The following is a 27636-nucleotide window of genomic DNA, read 5'->3' as shown; positions in this document are numbered from 1 at the left end:
ACATCCTTAGTTCAGTCAAGTTAAGACAGTAGTAAAAAAAAGAAGTGTTGCCAAATCATAATAAATTGGCTAACACAAGGTAAAAAAGATTGTAATTATAATAAATAATCTACGGAAGCCGAGAACACGAAACCGGCTTAAAAACTAATTGCAAGCATAGACGGTCTTGGTTTCCCTAACAATCATATAATCAATATGGACATGTTATTATTAAGATGATTATTATATATATCAAGAGTAACATCAGTATTGGTTTAAAAAAAAAAAAAAAAGGGTTTGAACAGTTTAGTGGTCAGGAGATCCTTGATGCTGGTGGAGCTGACCCCTTGACAGAAGTAGAATTGTGAGTGTTCACTGCCCTCCAGTGGTCACTGTGAGGAACTGCATCAAGGCAGCACACGTCAAGTTAGACATGATTACAACACTTCTGGTCAATTATTCACAAAAAAATAAAAGAAAAGAAATAATCAAATAAATTATAATAAATCATCCTCAAACTGAAGCAATCTAAAATATTCATCAAAAATGTTTATAACATAGTGATCATGTTAATTGTTTTCTAGTGGCCAAAAACCACAATTATACACATTCTTAAACAGGAATATAATTGGCTTACTAACGAGAACATATTAACTTTTCCATATCGTTAAACAGTTCCATTCCTTCTGTTACATACATTTTGACCACCAACTTTAAACCAGAAAATTAAAATACGGCTGCTGTGCATGTCTACCCTTCATAAAAAATATATTTTCTTTTAGCCGTACGTGATTTATTTTGAAGAGAAAAGCCGGAAGTATCTTTCTTGTTAGCCGGCGAGCTTGACAACCTTCCTGAGTTGAAGACCCGCAGCGTTTCCTTAAATCCAGACTTTGCCTACCAACTATTTTAACTCTGGTTTTAGGTCTCTTCGTGTAGCATAAATGTCGAAACTTTTGCAAAAAGCTCGGGGTTTCGTTGCCGCCAGCATCTGCGTTCGTTGGTGAGTCATAAAAACGTTTTTGTTTTACAAAATTGACGCCTCTCTTTTACGGTTATTATGGCAGCTGTAAATTACCGTTACATTCGCCCCAGACTAACAGTTCCGCTATGGTTGCTTTAAACTACTGATAATGACCTAATAACGCTTATGACACAGTCGTTAGAACAGCAGACTGGTGACTTAGTGCAGTTATAGTTTAGGCTACATCACATTCTCTGGCTACATCCACACATATATCCGTGTTGAGTTTTGTTTCCTGCTTTTAATACTTCCTCTGCTGGTGTAAAATAAGCAGAAGGGAAACTCCGCTTAATCCTGTGACTTATTTCAGTCATCTAAGATCATAGTTTGTGTTTAATAAGGCTGTCATCATGGCGCACTGCTTTTTCTAGTTTTCCTAAATTGTGTAAAGGAAATGGCACATTTTCCTTTAAAATTCGTTTTATTGGTTTCCCCTAGTTGTTTTAGACAAGAAATTAAAACAAAATAAATAAAATAAAATAAGAAAGCAGTGCTTTGGGACAGTCTCAGTCAATAATCCCCTCTTTAGCTGTAGCTAGTTATTAATAGTTATTCATTCATGCTTGCCAATAGTCAAACATTAATTTCACTGCCAAACATAGCACAGTCCGTCTCTATCTGCGTCTCACTGGGACTGGGTTGAAGACTGCTGACTGCAGTTTGAAGCTCAAACGATTAGTCGGTTAGTCAACAAGGCGATTTGTACATCTAATGAAATGGGTAAGTATTTTAGAATTGATTCATTGTTTAAACAGAAATGTCCATCTCTCTCTGGAGTCTAGCCTCTTATAATGTGAGGAGTGGCTGCTTTTACTTTGTTTTACGTGATATCAAACTGAACAGCTTTGGGCTTTGAACTGTTGGTCGGACTGGAAAATGACATGACTTTTTTTTTTATTGTTTTCTGACATTTCATAAACCATTAAAAGATTTGCTGATTAATCGACGAAGAAAATAGTCCTCACTGAGCAGTTTTTTTAAAGATTATTTTTTGGGGCATTTTCAGCCTTTATTTTGATAGGACAGCAGAAGACATGAAAGGGGAGAGAAAGGGGGGAATGACATGCAGCAAAGGTCAGCAGGTCCGAGTCGAACCCGGGCCTGCTGCGTCGAGGAGTACACCTCTCTGCATATGGGCGCCCGCTCTACCAGCTGAGCTATCCGGGTGCCCTGAGCAGAGTGTTTTTAATCTTTACATCCAATTACAGAAACAAGACTTTCAAAAAGCAACTGAAATGAAAAGAGTTGATAGGTCATAGATAAGTGTTCCCTGATGGATAGGTGGCTGGTATTACAAATATCTATCTCTCTATCTATCTCTCTTGGCATTACTGTCACTCTTTCTTTGATCAACCTGCCTCTAAAGGAAGGTGAGAGGTATACTGGATCATAAGAGATTTCTATCTGTCCCCCCACCAGCTAGGCGATGGACGGGCAGCAGATCCCGGTGAGCGACCAAGAACCCAAAGCCCTGCGAGAAGACACGCGGAGGAGGAGGAGAAAGAAGGCCATCATGTCGTCGTCCTGCACCTCCATGGATCAGATCAGTGTTGAGTTTGTCCTGCCCACCGCGGCGCGGGGCGGAAACAACCCCGACACCCTGCTCCTGGAGGTGGCTGGAAACTGGACCGTGGAACAGGTCTCCTTAGTTACTGATTTACTGTCAACACTAGGGTTTATTCATGATGAGGGCTGGGTATCGTTCAAAACATTTCCATAATTTGTATTTATTCACAGCTCCTACTACGTGAGCGCCGTCTGTCTGTGTAACGTCGAGTTTTTCCTGCCTGCCTCTACGACGTGTAAAGTTAGACAGCCAATCACAAACATTCTTAGATCTTGGTACACACATGCTGCATGTTTATTGGCTCACTGACGCTGATGAGATTTACTCCTTAGGTATTGACGTTTGGTATTGAATGACGAGGAATTTTTCGATACTCGATACTTCAGAGGCAATTCAGTCGGTGCCTAAGAAGTATCAAATTCAGTACCTAGCCCTAATCATGATGGAAGTTAAAATGGTACTCTCAGTGGCTTTAAACATGCATTATATTTCAGGGTTCAATGTTAAGTTTTTTTTTTTTTCACTTGCCCAAAAACAAATTCTACTTGCACAAAGTAAATTTATACTAGCCCCCACACAATATTTTTTTTTTTTAGTGGTTATCAAATAATGAAGACAGCCGCCAGTCACGCGTTACTAGCGCCAACTCAATTCTTGACTTGAGAATTGATTGGCCAACAGCACATTCAAATCAAATCATTCAACAGCCATTCTCCGACGTGGGCAAGAGGAGGGGGGCAAGAGAACGATAATGTAATTTATGATATTAGGGCTGCAGGATATGAGGAAAATATGCGGTAACACTTTACTTGAAGGTATCTACATAAGAGTGACATGACACTGTCATGAACACATGACATTGTCATGAAACAGACATGACACATGAACCCTAACTCTAACCCTAACTCTAACTTGTCATGACCAAAACCCAATGACACTTATTAAAAGAAACGTTAGGTCATAAACGTTTATGACTTGTTTATAATGTTTATGACACGTTCATGACAGTGTCATGTCACTCCTATGTAGATACCTTCAAGTAAAGTGTAACCAAATGTGCAATATGCGATAATGTTGTTGACGGTCACGATAACAATATTACTCGCGATACTTAAACAGATGTTAAAATGTACTCAGTTCTGCATTTCTGCTGCTTTCTGCTACAATACAACAAACCAAATCAAATACCTTCCAACATTCTTTTGTTGAACAAATTGAATTGAATATAAAAGGTACCGCTAAAACAAAGAATGACAGTTACATTTTAATGTGCAGTTTTCTACTGATATTTTCTTTCAACTAACACAAAAAAAATCTGTTTTGTGCCTATCGCGATATGTCGCAGCCTTTCACGATGTGTTTATTACGCAGGTTGATATCGCGATGACGATTAAAAAAAAAAAACGATATATTGTGCAGCCCTATATGATATGATGAAGAGCAGAATAAAATGATTGAAACCCAACGGGCAAGTGGGTTGTTGTATTCACTTGCCCGACGTGTAGGGTTGGGTACCGAAACCCGGTTCCACTATGGTTCCTACGCAACCGGGAGGAATCGGACCGGATTAGAACGCAAATTTTGGTTCCTCATTTCGGTTCCACTTAATGTGGAGGCTCTTTTATTACTTAATGTGTTGAGTCGACATATTAAGTAATAAAAGAGCCTTTCTTTCATGTCATTTTTCAGTTTTTCAAGAATCGGTTTAGGAATCGGAATCATTTTAAAAGTACCGGTTCGGCATTGGAATTGTAAAAATCCAAACGATACCCAACACTACCGACGTGGCGTTTTACTTGCCCCGGGCCATCGGGCGGCCCTTATCGTTGAAGCCTGTTGTTTCTTGTCTTGCAGGTGAAAGCTCAGGTGTGGCTGAAGGCGGTGACTTTAAACCTCTGTCCTGACTTCTACCAGCGCTTTTCCCCCGACCACTGCATCCTGCTCTACCAGAAGAAAGGCAACGTGTGCGAGATCTACGACAAGCACCAGGTGTTCCAGACGCTGGACTGCATCCGTTACTGGAGAGGTACAGCACCAACCGGCGACGCAACAATGTAGTCAGAAACGGAGTCATTCTGTTGGGATGATTTGTTCTAAAAAAACATTTTGGACGTCTTTTTCGAAACGTTTGTTGCTTTTCCATCGATGTTTTTGTCACTTTTTCCCAACGTTTTTTTTCTGCACCTTTTGACGATTTTGTGAGTTTCTGAAGCTTTTCCCGACATTTTTGTCACTGTTTTTAACGTTCTTTTATCAGAATAAAACTTGTGAAGAGTGTTGTAGGGAGCCATCCACGTTAATTCTTTTGAAAATTTGGTTGAAAGAAACCCAAATTTCTGCTATAGAGACTTTTTGAAAATGGGTCAAATTTGACCCGAGGACAACATGAGGGTTAAGAGTAGCGTGGGCGTACGTAAATTGTTGATGATGATGATGAAGCATGAATGATGTGAAAACATGCGTGTTGTGTTTTGAAAAAGCCCTGAAGAAAGACGTGGGGCGGATCCAGCTGGCTCCCCGTCCGCAGCCCTCGGACGAGTCCCAGCAGTACCAGCGCTACCTCAACTACCTGATTGGCTACGACGTGACTGATGTCAGCAACGTGCACGACGATGAGCTGGAGTTCACCCGCAGGAAGCTGCTGACGCCGCGACGCATCCAGCTGGCTGACCGCGACGCAAAACTCTACTCCATGGACCCCTGGGTCACCCGCAAGCCGCTGCCTGAGCACCTGCTCAGCAAGGTGTGTGTGTGTGTGGGTTGATGGTTGAGTTCAGTGTTTCCAAAACACATTCTTGGCCGTTACGATCTATATAGAATGAATTTCCAATATTGTCTGTAAGCAAAGCAAAGCTTGCCCATGTAAACTTTCTATCACCGACAATAAACAAAAACTCAACCTGAACATTTTTTTTCACCTGCAGTCAGATGATTCCATGAAATTGTCTGCAGAAAAACCCCTCACATCCCACACGGATCCCACACCTAATTTCTCATCTCTTGTTTTCCTGTTATTTATTTTTTTATCTGAAAGCTGCTGTTGCAGATTTAGCGAGTTAAGTTTCTGCAACATTTCACATTTCACTGAAGTATGCAGGACTCACGAGGAAGTTGTAAATAATCTGGTGGGAACGTTTATTCCCTTCATCCTTCCAGTTCCTTCCTTGAATGTACTGTATATGTTTCTTGTATTGTATTTTCATTCACTCTTTTGTCTGTTAATGTGTTGCTCCTTCAGATCAGTAACGGTCACATTCTGGTGGTGATCCACATCGGCACGGCCAGCCAGACCATCAAGGTCTCCATCGACAACACGCCAGCACAGGTAACCAATGTTGACGCCAGTCATTTCTTTTCTCTTACTCTACCGTTTTTTTAGCATCATTTTTATTAGTTAGTTTTTCCACTTTATTCACATGTGATACTTAGACAAATCTCACCCCCCCCCCCCTCCCCCACCTCCCCAACACACCTGGATGGACAGAAAATGTACATGTGCGATGGGAAACAATCTGTTAAATGAAATATTGGGTAAATACTAGGGCTGCATAATATATCTGTTTGTTTTTTTTATCGTCATCGCGATATCAATAACCACATCGCGAAAGACACTCCAATTTTTTATCAGTAGAAAATTGCACTTTAAAATGTAACTGGCATTCTTTTTTTTAGTGGTGCCTTTTATATTCAATTCAATGTTCAATTTGTTCAATAAAAGCATGTTGGGAATGATTTCTTTTCATTTGTTTTGAATTCAACAAGCAGTTTGTTTGTTGTATTTTAGCCGAATACGGAAAGCAGCAGAACTGAGAACACTTCAATGTCTGTTTATTTATCGCGATTGATATAGTTATCGCGATATTCAATAACGTTATCGCATATTTTCCTCACATCGTGCAGCCCTAGTAAATACATACAGCTAGTGTAGATAATCAGTGGGATCCATAGGTTTATGTTATTTTTTCCCCAATGTTGAACAGGACGCTGTACCATTTTCTGACAGTTTTCTATCTTGTTTAGGTATTGGTGAGCTTTCTCGCCAAGACAGCAAATAAGAGAAGTTTGCTGGGCATTCCTGACAACATGTGCGAGGCCGACTTTGTGCTACGTGTGTGCGGAAGGTATGTCGGAGGCTAAAACGCACCATAGCTACTAGACATGGAGTCAGTGTAATAAAGTTTGCTTTGAAGTATAAGAGTAATTCACTGGATTGTGTTATAGAGGGTAGTTTGAGGCAGACAATCAATAATATGTCAGGTTTTACAACTTGAAAGTAAGCTTCTCGGTGTCTGTCAACACAGGGAGGAGTACCTGTACGGGGATAAACCGCTGCAGGACTTCAACTGGATCCGTCAGTGTCTGAAGAACGGGGAGGAAATCCACCTGGTTCTGGAGGCGCCACCTGATACAGACCTGGATCTGGTTCAGAAGGAGGACTGGGCACAAGTGGACGACTGCACCGGAGTCGCAGGTAAGCCTACTGTGTTTGTTACTTCATGATATATCAATTCCAATTTCTTGAGATATGGTATATGTAAACACGTTTGATACTAATAATTACCCTCCTAACTTTTTGTCAGGTACCCATGAGCAGTTGACCATCGATGAGAAGGACCATGAACGAGTGTTCACCATCTCCATGTGGGACTGTAACAGGAAGTTCAGAGTGAAGGTGCTGGGTATTGACATCCCATCTCTCCCCAAAATTCCAGAGTTTATTGTCTTCATAGAAGCCAGCATCTTCCACGGCCAACAGCTTTTAGCCCAGGTAATCGAAAACTTTCAAGCACACAACAACAAAAATCTGATGATGGCGGCCGTGATCTATATTGATTTTAGGACAGCAGAATCGTGACATGTATATTTTTTTACGTCTGCCTTTTCTTGTTCCGTTTCTCCTTTCCACTTACTTTCCACTTATTTAAAACTGTAAACTGTGCCTTTAAACAAGCCGTCAGGACTTCCGACTGTTGTGATGTCACATCTATACTATATATATAGGTAGAAAGTGCCGCTACAGTGGCGTTACAGTCATTCCCCGGCTGCAATGATGGTGCAGAGGCTCTTAGAGTGCAGATGAAGAAGACCTGGAAATGCTGACCAATCAGAGCAGACTGGGCTGGGAGGGGTGCTTTAAGAGACATGCGCTAAACAGAGGGTTTCAGACAGAGGTTGAATAAAGGTATATTCAGACAGACAATATAATAATAATGATAATAAATACTTTTTTTTATTAATTCCCAGTGTGGAAATTACATTTTACACTATGTTGGTATTACACCCTACACACACACACGCCTGAAATACACACACATATGCTCAGGTCCTTTTACATGCACAAATGGAGAGATGTCAGAGTGAGTGGGCTGCAAGTGCTGGACAGGCGCCCTGAGCGGTTGGGGGGGGTTTGATGCCTTGCTCAAGAGCACCTTGGCAGTGCCCAGGAGGTGAACTGACTACCAGTCCACACTCCGTACTTTGGTCCGTACGGGGACTTGAACCTGCGATAACTTTAAACAGAACTCGTTTTCCAAAACACAGACAGTGAGTTTTGGACAGCAGAGCTAGCAGAGTTTAACCCTGGCTTTGCTCTCTCAGGAGAGGACGTCCTCTAAAACCTTCAATGAAGAAGTGCTATGGAACTGCTGGTTGGAGTTTAACATTAAGATCAAGGACCTGCCCAAAGGAGCACGACTCAACCTCCAGGTGAACATTTCATTCAGATGCAGTGGAGATGAATGGCATATCTTTGTACTCTGTTATTAACTGTTAGTGCTCTACTGTTTCTTTCCCACCCAGGTGGTCTGCGGGAAGCAGTCCCAGACGCCAAACTCCAAGGGATCCTCCGCCTACCAGGATAATGCAGCGGGAACAGGCAGCCATGATGGTGAGGTCTACAACATTTGGTTGCCTGTAGGGCTGCAACTAACAATTCATTTTCATTGTTGATTAATCTGTTGATTATTTTTTCGATTAAATAATGAGTTGTTTGCTCTATAAAATGTCAGAAAATGGTGAAAAGTGTCGATCAGTGTTTCCTAAAGCCCAACATGACGTCCTCAAGTGTCTTGTTTTGTCCACATCTCAAATATATTCAGTTTACTGTCACAGAGGAGAGAAGAAACTAGAACAATATTCACATTTAAGAAGCTGGGATCGGAGAATTTGAACATTTTTTCAGAAAACAAACTCCAAACGATTAATCAAATAGTTGGCGATTAATTGATTGACAACTAATTGATTAATTGATTAATCTTTGCAGCTCTAGTGTCCTCCATTAATTGGAAATCCAGATTCAGAGCAACACTAGTGTTCTTTGTTTGGGATCTTCTGTGTGCTTTTCAAGAATGTTTTCTAAAACCTTCCAGCATACAGAACCTGTTAGTAGCAGTTTACCTCACTGGATCAATCAGTGATAAAAAAAAAACAAAGCTTAGCTTTGTTAGCTTTTGTACTCTACTTCTGCCATTTTTTTTTTTTCTTAAAAGATTACTCAAACCGATTAATCGCTTATTAAAATAGTTGGCGATTAATTTAATAGTTGACAACTAATCAATTAATCGATTAATCTTTGCAGCAGCAGGAGTGCGTATCAAAAACACCAGATGAAACAAATATGGACGATTTGAGGATTAAACCAAAGTTTGGTCTTTGAGTATTTATTTACATTTGCAAATGCAGGAAGCACACGGTTCACAAAAGGCACGCAGCTCTGGTGTGAAAGGTCTCTTCAACGAATAACAAAAAGCACACAGAATATATGCATCTCCAGTGAGATCAACATTTCTTACAATCAAACATAGTCAGACATTCAGGAGCCACTTCACTTCTTCCCCTCTGTACCACTTTCTACCCCAAGATTTAGACATCCCGTTTATCTCAACTATGTGAGAAGTCTCAACTATTCAGGGAGAAATAACAGATAGTTTAGGGTGACCTTGTAGTCCCTATCTGTTCAGTGTACACATTACGTTCCCAGACTTTGTGGCTCTTACTTTCAACATGTGAGAATAAGAAAAACTCACTTTCAGCATTGTGAGACAAAGTAAAACATAAATAAGACAAGAATATAAAGAATCATGCTTAAATATAATTTTGCCATTACATTAGTTGCCGCTGTAGTCTAGTTATTCCTCGCCACTGTCTATTGCTCTTGGGGGTATTAATTGGAATTGTTGGGTCTTGTAAGAGAGTGTGGTCTAGACCTACTCTATTTGTAAAGTGTGTTGAGAGAACTCTTGTTATGATTTAATAGTATAAAAAAATTAAAATTAATTGAATTGTATCATGCGAGCGAGGCTCTGTATCCATCTGTTTCTTTTCCGCTTGTCAGGAAAGATCAAGAGCCGTCTTCTGTACTACGTCAACCTGCTGCTGATCGACCACCGCTCCCTGCTGCGCCAGGGCGAGTTCATCCTCCACATGTGGAAAATGCCCGAGAAGAGCGAGGAGAGCAGCAGCAGCATCAACGCAGACAAGCTCACCTCGGCCACCAACCCCGACAAGGCCTCAGCCATGGCCGTCGCCATCCTGCTGGATAAGTACTGCTACCCCGTGGTGCTGCCCAAGAGTCGGGACGTGGGCCGGGACGCCGCCACCGGCTGCGAGGAGGCAGAGGGAGGGGAGCGCGGTCAGAGAGAGATGCCCAACCACCTGAAGAAACAGTTTGCGGCGATCGTGGCCACAGACCCCCTGCATCCGCTCAGCCCTGAAGACAAAGAGCTGCTGTGGCACTTCAGGCATGAGTGTATGCGCGACCCCAGGTAGTTTTTTTATTAATTTCTAGTCTATATCCACAACATTCCACTTCCGGGATTGCTCCGGTGTCGCCGGAAATTCCGCCGGATGTCCCTCATTTCGGCCAGATGTCCGTTACCTCCCGCTTTCTTTGTGTTGGCATTCTAAACTCCGGTGGATTTCTGAGGACTCTGGTTAACTGCTCCTCAGATCTCTGCAGGGTAAATCCAGACAGCTAGCTAGACTATCTGTCCAATCTGAGTTTTCTGTTGCACGACTAAAACAACTTTTGAACGTACACATGTTCCACCAAAACAAGTTCCTTCCCGAGGCTATTTTGCAGAGGCACCGTGGCTCCGTCTGGCGCCGCCCAAGACAATTGTGATTGGTTTAAAGAAATGCCAATAAACCAGAGCACGTTTTTCTCCCATCCCAGAATGCTGTGTGGACTAGCCAGACCCTCCTCCACAGCGCTGTGGAGGAAGGTCTGGCAGTGTGAGACTAATTTGTTTCCAAAGAAAATGGGACTACTAAATCAGAAATCAGAAAAGATTTTATTGCCAAGTAAGTAACACCTACAACGAATTTGCCTTGGTGGTTTGGTGCATACATAAACAAACATATGAAACATTAATATGACATTTTAGTGGCGATTTTTAGAACAAAACAAACAAAACAAACTCAAAACCAAACAGCCACTGAGGCACAGAAGGAGTGAACCTTACGCAGAGATAGACATGTGTACTGTCCAGGCAAAGGTGGCATTTTGTGAGGTTTATTTTCCCAGTTTTCGGCAAACAAACATTTTAACAAAGGAACAATGGTGTCTCTAGGCTCTAGGATAAAAAAGCATAAGCCCTCCCCGGTGTCTCCTTGCTGCATCCCTGCTCACGCATACATGTAGACTTCACCTGGTGGCTCAGCCTGCGTGGTACTTTCAAAACAAAAGCACTAGCAGATACTTAACCAAAATAAAGATACCAATGATATAATCAAACTTCTGTAGTTGTATAAGTCAAACAACATAAATTAGTAAATATTTAACTATTAAATATAACAAAACAATGAATAGCTCCAACAGAAATAAACAATAAATACATAAACAAATATATACAAAATGGCTGAATTGTGTTGTGCAAAAATATATAGTATGTGCTAATAGTGGGTGTATAGTCCAGAATGTGGGTTATATAAATGTTATAAACAGGGTTCCAAGAGTCATGGAATTAGTAAAATCCTTGAAAGTTATGGAAAAGTCATGGAATTTTGTTGTTTGATGAAATGAATAGTTACAGTAATCTTCCGTGGATAACCTTCCACGTATTATTTTCTGTAGCTGTTGACGTAACGTAGCTCTAATACGCGCCGATGCGGGACAAGGCATTGTTTACTAACACGTCTCCCCCTCCAGCTAGCTGACACGATGTTTGAATCTGATATGTTTGAATAATTGCCGGGCAAGTGTACATTTAATATTTCATGGCTCTGTAATGACTCATGCAATTTGAGCCATGTCTAATGACCCATGTCATTAGAGAGCCATGAAATAATACATAGTATGTATATGTATACATTGTTTTTCAGACATGTATCCAGAAATGGTTTTCACATCGTACAATAAACATTTAGAGATTGAAAAAGGTTTTCATATAATAATTTAATTTGGAGTAAATTATACTATACAGTTATGTTTGTGTTATACGTTGTGAATGTTCATGGAAATTGTATTATTGGTCCTTTTTAAAAAGTCATGGAAAAGTTTTTAAATTTTATCCGTGAAAATGTGTGGGAAGCCTGTATATAGTGATTGTGTTTTTGCTCTAATTGTCTCTTCATGACTTTGTGTCTTCAGGGCCTACCCAAAGCTCCTGGGTTCAGTCAGGTGGGGGAAACAGGAAGATGTTTTGGCAACACACCGTCTGTTGGAGCGCAGCAGTGCGTGGGACAGCAGGTAAAAGGGCGTTAGCAGTGCCACTATATGTGTCTGTCCTTTGTAGCGTCAATGTCCCATCACATGTCCTCATGTTGTCCCTGTCCAGTGGTCTGGATGTGGGTCTGGCCATGCAGCTACTGGACTGCCACTACTCGGATGCTCAGGTTCGCTCAATGGCCGTCAGGAAGCTGGAGACTCTGGAAGATGACGATGTGCTCCGATACCTTCTGCAGCTCGTACAGGTGTTGTGTTCTTTGCTTTTTTTGATTTCTTTTTTTATTGCTGACGAAATGCTTCTTCCAGTAACTCTCCCGTTCCGGGGCGCCCTGACACCTCCCCTGGTAGAGCGTGCGCTAGGGCTGCACGATATGAGGCAAATATCTAATTGCGATTATTTTGACTGATATTGCGATTGCGATATGATTCACGTTATTGAAGGGAATTATCATTTTTGTATCATTATTCTCATTTTCATTGAAGAATATTAAAATTTTAAAAATCAAAATGATTATATTTAGGGCTGTCAGCATTAACGCGTTAATCGTGATGCAATTAAGGGCCGAGCATAATGCGTTAATTTTTTTTAATCGCATGCCGCCATTTATTAATTTATTTTCACTTCACTCGGCTTTGCGTCGTGCCTAACAGGCTACTATTTTGCCGTACTTCCTCGTAACACATCCTGCTGCTGCAGGAATAGCAACGCTGATTTCGGTGCCTCATTCTGGTGCCACTGATATGTCTGCACTTCTCTGTGATGCTCGGAAACAGAAACAACGCTGCACGTGACGCTAGTTAACACTATACTCGACAGCAGCTAACGTTAGCCTACCGCTAGCTAGTTAACACTATACTCGACAGCAGCTAACGTTAGCCTACCGCTAGCTAGTTAACACTATACTCGACAGCAGCTAACGTTAGCCTACCGCTAGCTAGTTAACACTATACTCGACAGCAGCTAACGTTAGCCTACCGCTAGCTAGTAGCTGGATTAAAAACGGTTACAATGCTGACAGCTAACGCTAAACGGTGTAAAGTTTGTCTGTATTTCACTGTAGAGGATTCAACACCGGAATGTAGCAGTCTGCAGCTGCCGTTGTCGGAAAAACACAGACGGTGCGTTCAATGAAACTAGTAATTTACAGCCTCGGGGTGCATTCAAAGTTGTTGCTAAATGCCCTTTTCCCATCTGGTGGTTGTTTTTGTCATTCAACAGCTATTTACTAGTGAAATAAGTTATTGTTATAGTGATTACATTATTATTAAACATTTAATTTTGACCATATGGCCTTAGCAATAAACAAGCCGTTCTTTAATGTAGCCAACTGTTTAGTACCCTTCTTTTTTTTTTAACTTTCTTAAAAAGTATCGGTTCAGGCACCGTTAAGGCACCGGTACCGTTTTAAAAGTACCGTTTTAGCACACGTATCCAAACCAAACAATACCCAACCCTAATATTGACTCTAAATTCAAATGTGTGACTAGATTAAATATATAATAAACAAATACAAATCTTAAAATCAAGTTCATGAAGTCACTTTCTTTGCATTCATTTGATTCCCAAGCAGTACAAAATACAGAGCAGACTCCCCAGACTAATGGCTATCACCAGACCGTCTGGTGATAGCCAGACCAGTCCTTTGCTGCATGTCTCCTCTCTCTCTCTCTCTCTCTCTCTCTCTCTCTCTCTCTCTCTCTCTCTCTCTCTCTCTCTCTCTCTCTCTCTCTCTCTCTCCCCTTTCCTGTCTACAGCTGTCCTATCAATTAAAGGCCAAAATTACCAAAAACGAATCTTAAAAAAAAAATTAATAAGTTACACTCCTCTTCAGCCTGATTCACAGTTTCACTATTTGACAAGCTCATGGAAAGAGGCAGCTCAGCAGACACACGCTGCATGTTTGTCCACTGATGTGTTTCTATAGTTAACTCTGTGGGCAACTTTGCATGAGCCTCATGAATTATGAGCTGCAGCCAACAAAGGGCCCTTTTGGTCTGATATGAAAATGACTGGCACCTAGTACAGTATACTGTTGTTTCTGTATCATATGGGCTTTAGTGATATGTGGGCACTGTCTTTCCAGAATATATTTGTACACATAGAAAAATATTCTGCTGCTGTGTTTGAAATACCGATTCAGCTTCTTTCCAAAAAAGAATGTTAACTTGCTTTGCAAAGGTGTCACACTGAGTCAGAACAGGTAGCATATGTGTCAATCTATTAGTTCTATTTTCAGATAATGTGTATTCTTGTATTTGTATTTGTCAACTAAGCACTGCAAAACCAAACAGAGAAAAACTTTGAGGACATTATAGACTCAGTCACTCATTGAGGTTCGATTTAATTAGATATTCATTTTAAGCTAATATTGAAGTCATTTAATCTGAAAAGTAGGTGATGAATTAATTGATCACAAAAAAAGACATTGTGTTCCTGTAGGTGCCAAAATTGCAGTAAAATGTTTTTAGTTCTCAGATTACGTGATCAAAATATCAAGGAACCAGTTTAACTGCACTACTGTTGTCTTCTTTACTCCTCTGTCTACTATCCGTCTGAGCTGTTTAATCACACTCTGCTTCCTTCAGTTTGAAAACATTTGAATAGCAGTCCTGTGTGTGCACAGTGAGCTCTGTGTTGGCACTGCTCTTCCTTTAACTGTCACCGTCCACTTTCTGCCTCGCCACACTGTAACCTCTGAACTCAGTCTGTTAAAGGTACCCTGTGAAGTTTTTATGGGCAACTTTTGTGTGTGTACATTTTCTGTGTCCCTGAGGCCTTGAACCGTTTTTCATGCACTTCCTACCTCATAAAACATTTACAAAGCCTGTTTATACAAGTAGATTTGACCAGACAATCTAAATTGGTCAACTAGTCATTCAGAACGTGCTCAAATCAGCATGACAGCACACCAAGAGCTGTTTTAACACACAGTGCGTCACTAAAAATATTACTCTGCCATTTCCATGTCAACGTTACAGAGTTGAATCAAATTTGAATCTGTTACCAACCACAGTGGACCACACATAAGCTCTCCAACATATTCATATCAAGTGATTCATCAGATTCATTTTTTTTTTTTTTTTTTTTTTACAATGCACCACTACCTGGTCCAAAACTCCACATGGTGCCCTTTAAATCCAAATTTACAAAATGTCAACTTAAAAAAAAAAAAATTAAGACCAGCTTATTTTCAGATTTCCTCCATGGGGTTTTGGAGTGTATTCAGTGGGGTTTAGAATGGGTTCCATGATGGCAGTAATAGTTTCTTGTGTGTGTGTGTGTGTGTGTGTGTGTGTGTGTGTGTCCTGCAGGCGGTCAAGTTTGAGCCCTACCATGACAGTGCCCTGGTCAGGTTCCTGCTGAAGACAGCTCTGAGGGTAAGCAGGACCAACGTCTGTCTCTGTGTCTTTCTCACACTGTCTTACAGTGTTTGCAGTGTATCATGATTGTGTGCGTGTGTCCTGAGGTTTCTGTCTGTCTGCCCATTCATCTGTCTCTGTGTTTTTGTCTTTCTCCCAATGATGAAAAGAGTTTGTCAAATATTTAATTTAGAGATGTTGCGATACCGATACCAGTATCAGAAAAGCTTCCGATACTGCCTAAAATGCTGGTATCGGAAAGTACTGATACTTATGCACAGATACGATACCACGTAATGTAGCCCAGAAGAAAATCTACTTTCCATTATGACTCACTGTCAAACTACATAAAAGAAAGTTCTATGGCATTCATTGTTTGTGTTTGTTCATGTTTCACAAAAAGTTTAACGTATTAGTAGTAGTTTTTCACGTATTGGAATCGGTATCGAGGAGGAAAAAATGCCATCGGAACATCTCTAATTGAATTATTAAATATTCAGACATTTACATGGCCTGATATCATAATAATCATACAGTATTATTGTCTGTGGTTCCCGCCTGATGCTAGCTGCAGGAAGATACTTCATTATGATTGACATTTACAGGTTTTGTTTTCTCTCCACAGAGTAAGCGTATCGGCCATTTTCTCTTCTGGTTCCTGCGCAGTGAGATCGCTCAGTCCATGCATTACCAGCAGAGGTATGCTGTCCTGCTGGAGGCCTACCTCAGAGGCTGTGGTGAGGACATGCTGCAGGACTTCAGGAAACAGGTGAGACCAGTGGCGGTTCTAGGGGGGGCCAAGGGTGGCCAGTGCCCCTGTTATATTAAGCCTCGACCCCCCTCTGGCCCCCCTAACTGTGGCAAATATTTTCATACATCTTTAATCTCACCTTTATCCCCAAAAAGGGGATATTATTTATGTGCAGTGATATATGAAATGTAGGTTAACACTGATTGAGTATTCTTGTGTTTATCGTTATATGTTTATCAGTAGTCTTTTGTAGAACCAAACCTATGGGGGGTTTATTAATATATTTGGTTCCCCTGAAATCGCATGTGACCCCAGCCTGACCCCTCCATTTGAAATGGTCTAGAACCGCCACTGGGTGAGACATACTGTAGCTCATGCCTTGTTCTTAGACAAAATGGTGTGTGTAGATTTTTAAAAAAAACACACATTTCAGATTTGCAGTCTGTCTGATAATCAGCTCTTTCAGTCACTGACATGATGAACTGATGCTCTGCAGGTGGAGATGACGGAGGCTCTGCAGAAAGTCACCCGTGAGGTCAAGGCCATGTCTGCTGACAAGTGTGATATTACAGCACAAGGTGCCATCCTGCAGCTCTGTAGCAACGCACTGACACTAACCTGCAATATTAAGTTCCCTTAGCTGCTTTGAAATAAAGGCACAAAGTATTTTTTAATAAGTACAATATCTACATTCTATGAAGCAAATTCCTCTATAAAGACTAGAGAGGACTGAAATAAAACATAGTCAAAGTAGTTAAGCTTAAGCTGTGTGTGTGGTGTGCTTGTCAGTGGTGTTTCAGTTGCGTCAGAAGCTGGAGACTCTGCAGTCGTCCGGTCTGCCGGAGAGTTTCCGAGTCCCTTACGATCCTGGACTAAGAGCTGGAGCCCTGCTGGTGAGGGACAAACACACACTCACAGGCACAGGAGAAAATCATACACACTCATACTAGGGCTGCCCTCGACTAAAGAAATATTTGGTCGACTAACACTAATATGATTTTGTCGACTAATCAAGGAGTTGATTTAATCGACAGATCTGTAAAACTGAGTTTCTCCACAAAGAATCACGCAAAAGCACCTCTTTAACTCTTGTGTTTACGAGAGATGTGCTCATACGTTTCTTGGAAATAAGTCATTCAGCATGAAATAGGAAAAGAAAACAAAAGATGAATCGACCAAAACGACCGATTAGTCGACTAATCAACTTAGAGGGGGCAGCCCTAACTCATACCCAGGTGTCTGCAAGTGGTAAGCCAATATTAACCGATATATAAAACCAGTTTTATATGGTGAAATCAACACACAAGAAAAGTGGATGTGAGCATGTGAATACCTATATCACTGAATTGCAAGATAAAGACTGTTCATGCACGTTCAGATCGAGCAGTGTAAAGTGATGGCGTCTAAGAAGAAGCCACTGTGGCTGCAGTTTAAAAGGGCCGACCCCACCACTCTGTCCAAAGACCCCATCGGCATCATCTTCAAAGACGGCGATGACCTCAGACAGGATATGCTCATCCTGCAGGTGAGTGTGTCTCTAACGGTGCCGGCTACATTGCACGCATGACGTATGCGGAGCGGATTTTTGCCAACACTACGCTTTCACTATAATCACTGAAACTGGCTACACCGGGCATGAGAGCAGCGCGTAAGTGTTGCATAAAATAGAATTTTCTACAGACATGGATCATAAAGTGTCTTTATTTCTTTTAAATTAAACAACCAATGCCCAGGAAATGACTTAATGACTTATGTCAATAAGCGTATTTGGTTTTGAGAGTTTCTAATTTTATTTATTGTTTCCTGTCACCTGCGTCCTTTTTTTTCTTTTTTTTTTTTTTTTTTGAAGATTATTTTTTGGGCTTTTCCGCCTTTATTTTGACAGGACAGCTAGGTGAGAAAGAGGGGGAAGACATGCAGGAAATCGTCACAGGTCGGATTCGACCCCTGGACCTCTGCGTTGAGGCATAAACCTCCAAGTATATGTGCGCCTGCTCTACCCACTGACCCAACCCGGCCACATCACCTCCGCATCCTTTGATGATAGCTAACAATGGATTGACGTTTCACAGTGCTGTGCCGGCGGCACATCCGCTCTGCGAACGGTCCGCATAAGTTACGCGTGCAACGTAGCCAAACCATAAAAAACAAACCGACAGAAGTTAGCATGTCATTGCAGAAAGACTCTTACAGAGACTCCTCGTGTCCCTTTAGATTCTGCTGATCATGGAGTCGATCTGGGAGACGGAATCACTGGATCTCTGTCTGTTACCATACGGCTGCATCTCCACTGGAAACAAAATAGGTCAGATAATCAATGGAGAACAAACAAGTATGAATATTACTGTCATTCTGTGAGGTTTACGCCTCGCCTCTGTTTTTATCGCTGTGTCATTGTAGGTATGATTGAGACTGTGAAGGACGCCACCACCATCGCTAACATCCAGCAGAGTGTTGTGGGAAGCACCGGAGCTTTTAAAGATGAAATCCTCTGTCAGTGGCTGCGGGACAAGTGTGTCAGCGAGGACAAGGTACACATCACGACCGGCTCTCAGCTACAGCAACACAAGATGACATGCAGCTATTTATGTGGGTGATTATCTGGACTATATCAAGATTATTTGGACCAAAAACGGAAACAAACATTCTCCAATGCGTCCATCCATCCAGTTACAAAACACTTTGTCTCCAGCAGCTGCTGCTCTGTGCATGAGACGTTAGAGGAAGTGGCAGTGCGATAGACAGGAAGGAAGCAACCCTCAGGGGGTTTCCTGTCGCCACTCACACACTACTTTTTGCTGTGACACCTGCACCTGCAGTGTCTATATCTTCTTTTCTTAACATGGTCTGAGAATCTAATTTGCAACACTTAATCTTTTAGCTTTAAAGGTCCCATAGTGTGTTCAAAATACATTATTGTTCTCATACTGTCTGTCTGAATATACTTGTATTCACCCTCTGTTTGAAACGCTCCGTTTTAGCGCCTGCCTCTTTAAGCCCCCCCCCTCCTGGAAAAGCCCAGTCTGCTCTGATTGGCCCATTTTTCCGGGTCTTCTGCATCTGCGCTCTCGCTGTCTCTGCACCGTCATTGCAGCCGGGGAATGACTATAACAGCACTGTAGCGGCACTTTCTACCTATATGTAGTATAATTGTGACATCACAACCGTCGGAAACCCTAACGGTTCGTTTAAAGGCACAGTTTCTGAATATGGGCTGTGTGCATTTCTCTGTGGATTTATAATAAAAAAAAAGACATGGAAATCTCACCTTTTACAATATGGGACCTTTAATTAAAAAGAAAAGGTGACTGTTTTTTGTCTAAGTACATCATAGCACAGTATTTTTTTTACATTACAGGTACAGTGAAAGATTTAATGGAAGAGGGCAATTTCACATTTGCACACCTGAGACTTGTCCTGTTCTGAAGCACCAAACCATATTCTATACAATTCTTAGCCACTCAGTAGCTCTCCTGAAACAACGAGGAATCCTTTCAATGCCTTGCTCTAGGACACACTGATTGAATCTGACGTTTCGAAGCAAAAACCTTCTCTGAAGCCCACCAATCAAAGCTCTAGGTTGCAGCCCAGTTATTGCCAAAGGAGTTTATGATGGCATGGATAATAAGCTAAGGGTTGTTTTATTGTGTGACAAACAAGTTTTTTCTGTCTCTCTTTGTAGTTCCAGCAGGCTGTGGAGAGGTTCCTGTATTCCTGCGGTGGCTACTGTGTGGCTACCTACGTTCTGGGTATTGGGGATCGCCACAATGACAACATCATGATCACCGAATCTGGTAATGACTTATTTTGTCTGTACTAAAATATACACGTATATGATGTCATACAGGGAAAATATCGCAGTTTGCAAAAAAGTCACTATTTTTAAATCAAGTTCTTATTAAATTATTGATAACAGCTAAGTGTCTGTAAATTATATTAAGTCTTAATAAATCGCATCATTTTGTTAACCTACATCTACAATTTAATTTAAAGAAAATTGATAAACACCATTAGACAGACTGGACCAGTTCTTTTAAACTCAGTTTCAATATTAAACAAAATTCCCGGACAGTATGTTTCAGCCATGATTTAATTCAATTAAAACTGCAATGTTCTGTTTTCTATTTAAGAGATGTGCCCATGTGGCCTGATATGTACGTATATGTAGAAATGGAGTTGAGGAAAAACAAATCAAAAACGAATCCTCTTTGTGTTTCTGCAGGGAATCTCTTCCACATCGACTTTGGTCACATCCTGGGGAATTATAAGAGTTTCATGGGAATCAGTAAGGAGTGGGTTCCCTTTGTGCTCACACCAGACTTCCTGTATGTCATGGGAACATCGGGAAAGAAAAGTAGCCCCCACTTCCAGAAATTCCAGGTGCAGTAATATTCATGTGAATACACTGAACGTATTGCGTGTCCAGGCCAGGGGGAGTTCTGTTAATCCACATGCACAAACATCCGTCCGCCATTCTTTAAACATTAAATAGGCCAGAAAGGGCGATCTATATGGGATATATTTGCAGAAATCAGCTTGGTAGAGTTTAAGAAATACAATCAGCTGAGCACAGCCACCGTTGCCAAGAGGTGGCCTCCGATGTGTCCAATCTACTGCATTTATTTGTCTGAATGTACAATATGTATGAATTATACATCCTTTATCTCTGTCTCAGGATGTGTGTGTGAAGGCTTACCTCGCACTTCGGCACCACACCAACCTGCTCATCATCCTCTTCTCCATGATGCTGATGACCGGTACGACTTCCTTCCTTATAAAACCCAAAGTCTTTGTGTTACCATTATTTTTTTTAATGGAATTTTTGTTAAAATCATGTCCTTTTCCACACGCCACATAGTTAGACCCAGCGTACTCCAAGTGTTTTTGGGTCAGTTTTAAATTTAGTTTGTAGATTAAGTTTAGATTTCCATTTAATATTTGCTGACTAACCCTGATTTTCCACCGGGCGCGTCTGTGTCATGCGTTCCCGTTTTGTTCCGTCCTCCACCACGCGCCATACCACACCGGGAGCGTCTCAGAAGCGGAGCGTCTTGCTGCCCGACTCGCAGATTTTATTGTCTCTACTTTGTACTTTACAGAACAATCACGTTTATTTTTTTAAAGATCATTTTTTGGCCATTTTTAGGCCTTTTATTGACAGGACAGCTTAAGAAATGAAAGGGGAGAGAGAGAGGGGGGGAATGACATGCAGCAAAGGGCCGCAGGACGGAGTCGAACCCGGGCCCGCTGCGTCGAGGAGTAAACCTCTATATATGGGCGCCCTCTCTACCAACTGAGCTATCTGGGCGCCTAATTGCATGTTTATTAAGCTGGTATCTACAGTACCTTCCACTCCAAGCACTCCTACAGTTAAACTCCATGTCTTCTCTTTTCTGGTGTTGTCTTTGTAAAAAAGATCTGTGATGTCGTATTATGTTTTTCCACCTCCAAGATGAATCTCTCATTGTTCGTGGTGTTGTAGAGGAGACGTATACGATGTTGGGTGGGGGGGTGTTTTGGCAAACTGACTGGATACTCTCGCTGTTTCACTTCCTGCCTGGCTGTCCAAACGGCCCGCGGCTCGCGTGAAAATAACCGTGGCGCGCATCTTTAGTGGAGCTGAGAGCCGCTTCATGCACGCTTCTGGGATGCGCCATGGCGCGGCTGGTGGATTATCAAGCATTGACTTGAATGGAGGGGGTCGCGATGTGCCCGGAACGCAGCGCAGACGCGCCCAGTGGAAAATAGGGGTAAGTCATTTAGTCACAAATTTAAAAGAAGGCAGTAGAGCTGGGCGATATGGAAACAAATCTAATATCACAATATTGTTGACCAAATACCTCAATATCGATATTGCAGCGATATTGTAGGGTTGACAATTGGTGCTTACAAAAAAATATTTACACAATGAGATTTTTGATAAATAATCATCATTAATGTGTATATAATAACTAAGTGGGTAAAGGCAGATAATAGAAAAGCTAGAACAGTCTGGTAAATTCAGAAAAGTACATCACTTTACTGTAATCCAGCCATTAAAACCGATAAACAGATAACACTTGTGTCATATCACGATAATCCAAAATCTAAGACGATATCCAAAATCCAAAATCTAAGACGATATCTAGTCCCATATCACGATATCGATATAATATCGATACATTGCCTATAGCTACAACTACAATCAGATGTATTTCTGATTAGATAAATGACAAAACCATAGATAGATACTGACCGATGCTGATTCTCGTGTCTGAAAAGTGAGACACTTATTTTTTGGGCCATTGACAGGCATGCCCCAGCTGACCAGCAAGGAGGATATCGAGTACATCCGCGAGGCGCTGACAGTCGGCCGCAGCGAGGACGAGGCGCAGCGCCACCTCCTGGACCAGATAGAGATCTGCAGGGAAAAGGGCTGGATGGTTCAGATCAACTGGTTTGTTCACCTGGTGCTGGGGATCAAGCAGGGTGTGGAGAAACGGTCCACTTAGGACTCTGTACAAATTAGGACAGATTAAGATTTCCTTAACGCATATCTGTTTATTTTTAGTTTTTTTTATTTGATGTAAATAAGTCTTACAAGAAGGTTACAACAGAAGACTGAAAAGTAATTTTTTTAAAGTCTCAGTATACTTGCAAACACAGATTTTGAATTTTAGACCACAGGTCATCTCAAATATAAAGTCATTTTTATGAAGAATAACGACAGCAGATGAATAATTTAGAAATGGGATATGAAAATCTCATCAAAAGCAATCATTTCAACTATGGAAAAAGGCTGGAACTTGAGTCCGCAAGAGTGATTCTAACCCGAGACACTGCATGTATGCAGACTTGGCACCAAGATGCATAAGTGCTAAATGAAATGTAATGAATTATATTCTATGTTGAGGAGACAGGGAACATGATATAAACCCCTAAGCACTGCTTAGACCAAGTCAAACATCCACACCAAACTCAATAATATTTATCAGAGTTTTTTTTTTCTTTTCTTCTTTTCCTCAAATCAACCGTACTATGACTGTCGTTGCATAAGTCTTTGCCTGCTTAGTTTTACCTCTCGTTTCCACACATTTTCAACTGTTTCTCAGATGAAACTGTTGCTATCTGCCCAACCACCTCAAACAGTTATTGATAATGATTATGGTTAAATAAGAAACCTTTTGAAAAAAAAAAACAAACCAAAAAAAAAACAACTTAAAGGACAAATCCGTCCGATTTTTACCTGAAGTCACCGAGTACTGTCGATAGGGAAAAGAAAACGACCAAAATCGGTGCTAGCAAACTGGAGTTGCTGCAGCTAAAAGTTAGCTAAAATGCCAGTTGTGGGGGCATGTTGTAAAGAGTCCCTTTGTGCCTCTTAAAAGACACAAAATGCTATTAAAATTTCTGTGCAACATGAGCAGGGCCCTTACGTGACAACAAGATGCGTTTTCAACTCAGACATTGTGAAGAAACCGTTTAAATTCAAAGTTTGTACTGTCACCTGCCTCTTTTTCCATCGGTCGCTTCGCCGAAAGCCCAGAAGAGTCGATCACGGAGGTCATGCCTTCGCGACGAAAACTTGAAGTTTATTATTTCCCCCTCAAAAATAGGTAATTGAGCACTGTAGTGGTTATGACCATATCAGTGACTATGTAACTACATTGAAACGGTCCAAATGATGCCTGTGGCTAGCTCTAGTCTCACGCTGAAGTCCCGTGGGAATTCAGTTGTAGCAGGAAATGGTAAACAGTAGTGTGCAGATCGGAGCGTAGTGTGTGAAGAGAGAAGATCGGAGGTGTTCACAAGGGAAGAAGCTTGGAGGAAGAATAACGTGTGTTGATCTACTGTGGAAAAGAAATGGTTCGCATTTGTGCCTTTCCGAATTGCGGCAACAGAATGAGAAAATACAAGTACCTGAACTTTCATCGTCTACCTTTCGGCGAAGCGACCGATGGAAAAAGAGACAGGTGACAGTACAAACTTTGAATTTAAACGGTTTCTTCGCAATGTCTGAGTTGAAAACGCATCGTGTTGTCACGTTAGGGCCCTGTTCATGTTGCACAGACATTTTAATTGCATTTGTGTCTGTTAAGAGGCACAAAGGCACTCTTTAGAACATGCCCCCACAACTGTCATTTTAGCTAACTGGGAGCTCTGGCCATTAGCTGCAGCAACTCCAGTTTGCTAGCACCGATTTTGGTCGTTTTCCTATCGACAGTACTCGGAGACATCTAGCGATCAAGATTCAGGTAAAATCGGATGGATTTCTCCTTTTAAGTATAGAATTGGATCTCTACACCCTCTTATTTTCATCCTTTCACAAAGGCAAACTACTTCCTGTTTCTGGTTGTCTCATTCCAAGTCCTTTCCTGCTGAGGAAACCCATTTCCTTCACATTGTTTTAATCTTAAAACATAGTGCGGGTCACAGTGTTCCTTGGATTCTCGCTGAAGTAGTGCTGCACTGTCCCTCCACTCCAAGAGGAGCGGTGAGATTACAGATTAAAGGATCAGTCTGTGAATTAGTTTATTATGTTTATGTTTATTGTTCGGAACTCTTGGTTTTATTGACTAATATGCAAAGAATTATTGAATTAGTTGGACTCTCCTGGTCAGAGACAGAAAATTATGTAATGAATAGTTTTATTATTTATATTATTATCAATCTTTTCATTTGCACCGATTGTTCAGGAAGACTTCTTAGATGTCTTGACAGCGTGAAATTTAAATTCCAAAACTGTGTATTAAGAGTCAAATTGAATCATGCTAATTTATAACGGCCTGTTGGTAGCATTTAGCACATGCTGGTCAGTGCTGTAGTCACTTCTTATAGGAGGGTGGAACATATACGTGATTTTGTTTTTTGTCTATTATATAATGATTTTAATGATAAATTATATTTGATTTTAAAATCTGTGGAAACCAGGTCACATTTTCAAGCAAAGTAAACACCCATACAAGCCAACTTTGACTGAAAATTCACACATCTCTCAAGTTTTTTTTCCCCCTAACAGATTGTGGACATAGTGTAGAGGAAGAGGATCAGATTTTTACATTAAGCATAAGTTACTATTAACTATACAGTTGGAGATGAAAGCTTCAATTAGCATCAGCATTTGAAAAAAATCTGTATATATTTTTTTAAACTTGAAAAAATCGAAAGCTTCCTCTTTTTTTCAGAAATAACATTTTGTAAAGCGCCTTTTGCGACTGTAAATGCTTTCAATCATTGATTTTGGAAATAAAATGCTTAAGTAAAATGGTATCAGACAATTAAAGTTATCTACTCTTTGTTTTCTGTTTCACAAGTCCGACTTATTTCTTGTTTGCCATTCGTAGTTCAAAGAATTTACATTCCCCTCGCTCATATCTTCCATCTTCACAAGCTTGTCTTCCTCCAATAAGAGGGATTGTTCTGATCCTGAGCCAGATCCGATTTGAAAGTCTTTTAAAATAACAACTGTGATAATTAACTTTAACCACAAGATGGGGCAACACCACAAGCCTTTTCCCAGAGTTACAGGTTTCAACACTGACACTTTTCATGCATTTCATCCTCTCCTCTTTCTTCCTCAACTTTTCTCTTACAATTCCCCTCTTCCTTCTTGTCAGATTCCCATTCATCTCTTCATCCTGCTCCTTTTCCTCTTCCCATCTCCCTGTTTTACAGCACTATTTGAACAGAATCGTACGAGTGGGTGTGAATGTACTGCATGAAGAATAAGTCTCTTACATGTCACTCTGTTCTGTGGCTGTAAACTGCTGTGTGTGTGTGTGTGTGTGTGTGTGTGTGTGTGTGTGTGTGTGTGTGTGTGTGTGTGCATGCGTGTGTGTGTTTGAGCGAGCGTGTGTGTGTGTGTGTGTGTGTGTGTGGGATTAGACAGATAAGTCTCCTCATTCCCCACAGCTTTAAGGCCTCTTTCTACACTCTGTTAATCTGCTTTAAGTGCCAACTGAACATTAAAACATCATATATCTTCAGAGAATCAGATTATCTTTAAAAATCTTCATTATTAAACCAGCCATCAAGTCCATCAATAAAATTATTATTACCGATGGATTGTGCTGTATGGGGGGAAAGGGAAAGAAAAAAGCATCAACCATAAAACAAATTACACATCTTGTTGAAGTGAATAGTATGCAAGGGCATCCACGCAAACAACAACCCATCCCTTTCTATTGTCTCCATTCTGATCTCTCTACAACCCCCCCCAGACACACAAGTTGAAGTTTAAAAGCACATCAAAACAAGTGATCCTCCAGTCGGCCAGGTCACATCATTCTTAAAGTCATAATAGCTCAAGTCTTAGTGACAAGTCGGTAATGTACAGTCAAAGTTATTGTGCAGGAGAGACATGTGAGAGAGTGACTTGACTTTATTTCGGAAGGTCAGTTTTACACTGAAGTCACTGATGCTATTATTAAATATTCAGTGCGAGTTGCATCTTCATCAAATAAGACCATGTTCATGCTCTTCATCCATAGACAAAAAGTTTTTTTTGTATTTTGTAAGGATGAAAACTTGTCACCTGAAAAGACTTGTAGCCTACATTAAACTGGAAGTGACCCATTTGCAGAATCAGATGGGAGCATAAAGGTACTCTGTGGACTCTTTGACCACTTGTAGTGCTATGGACCGATGTCTGTATGAGTCAGTCCCCATTTTGCTTTGTAACATGCAACGGACCGCGTGATACACAGTGCTGTTAAGAGGACTACAAGCTAGCAAACACATAAAAAATGCACAGTTTCAAATGTTGAGATAAAAAGCTTTACAAATGTTTTATGAGGGAAGGAAATGCGTTCAGCATGTTTTTAGGTTTGAAGTATACACACTGTGTGTTTGGGCGAATGTAAACAAACCAAGAAAACTCCACAGGGTACCTTTAAACTGTACTGTCGGACTTCAGTGTGTGAATAATATGACATAGAGAGCAACCTAAATGATATGTCAGCACTTTGAACACTTTAGATTTTGTACTGATGTTCACATTTGTGTTGCATTTTAATCGCAATCGCAATGTGATCGAGAAAAACAATTATTTGGCACATTACATTTTGCAAGTGAGCTCTTATTTTGTCTTGTGTTCTGAATGGAAAAAGGTTCAACAGGTGTTTTTTCACTGTTTGTTTTTTTAAATTCAATGAATGCAACATCTTTCCAAAAGTCAACAAGTAATCATATTAGATAATCGTGATTTCGTTATTGACCAAAATAATTGGGATTACGATTTTTTTTCCATAATCGAGAAGCCTTAGTTTTAAGGTCATCCCACAGGGTTTTATTTTTATTAGCATGGACAA

At 40.9% G+C, this 27636-nt stretch overlaps 1 protein-coding gene across 1 annotated transcript; it reads left to right on the top strand.

Moving 5' to 3' along the window:
• Positions 1-801: 801 nt before the first annotated feature.
• pik3cg (phosphatidylinositol-4,5-bisphosphate 3-kinase, catalytic subunit gamma) lies at positions 802-23529 on the top strand. Its single transcript, XM_031306490.2, has 24 exons — positions 802-982; positions 2423-2642; positions 4425-4596; positions 5051-5313; positions 5809-5895; positions 6591-6691; positions 6872-7041; positions 7151-7338; positions 8169-8276; positions 8370-8457; positions 9904-10333; positions 12160-12258; positions 12347-12482; positions 15550-15615; positions 16223-16366; positions 16845-16926; positions 17138-17241; positions 17727-17873; positions 18563-18653; positions 18749-18879; positions 20031-20142; positions 20571-20728; positions 21024-21105; positions 22640-23529. Exons 2-24 carry the CDS (start codon positions 2430-2432, stop codon positions 22837-22839), a joined length of 3372 nt encoding a protein of 1123 aa, XP_031162350.1. The 5' UTR covers positions 802-982; positions 2423-2429; the 3' UTR covers positions 22840-23529.
• Positions 23530-27636: the final 4107 nt, after the last annotated feature.

Source organism: Sander lucioperca, chromosome 20 (genome assembly GCF_008315115.2).
Source record: "Sander lucioperca isolate FBNREF2018 chromosome 20, SLUC_FBN_1.2, whole genome shotgun sequence".
Lineage (NCBI taxonomy): Eukaryota > Metazoa > Chordata > Actinopteri > Perciformes > Percidae > Sander > Sander lucioperca.
This window is presented reverse-complemented; position numbering and strand designations above follow the sequence as displayed.

Bases quoted from the DNA above. Each gene is read 5' to 3' on its own strand.
- pik3cg (XM_031306490.2), top strand. From the start codon at position 2,430: ATGGACGGGCAGCAGATCCCGGTGAGCGACCAAGAACCCAAAGCCCTG. The intron at 8,458-9,903 runs GTGAGGTCTACA...TCCGCTTGTCAG, and splicing joins GGGAACAGGCAGCCATGATG to GAAAGATCAAGAGCCGTCTT. The intron at 17,874-18,562 runs GTGAGTGTGTCT...GTGTCCCTTTAG, and splicing joins AGGATATGCTCATCCTGCAG to ATTCTGCTGATCATGGAGTC.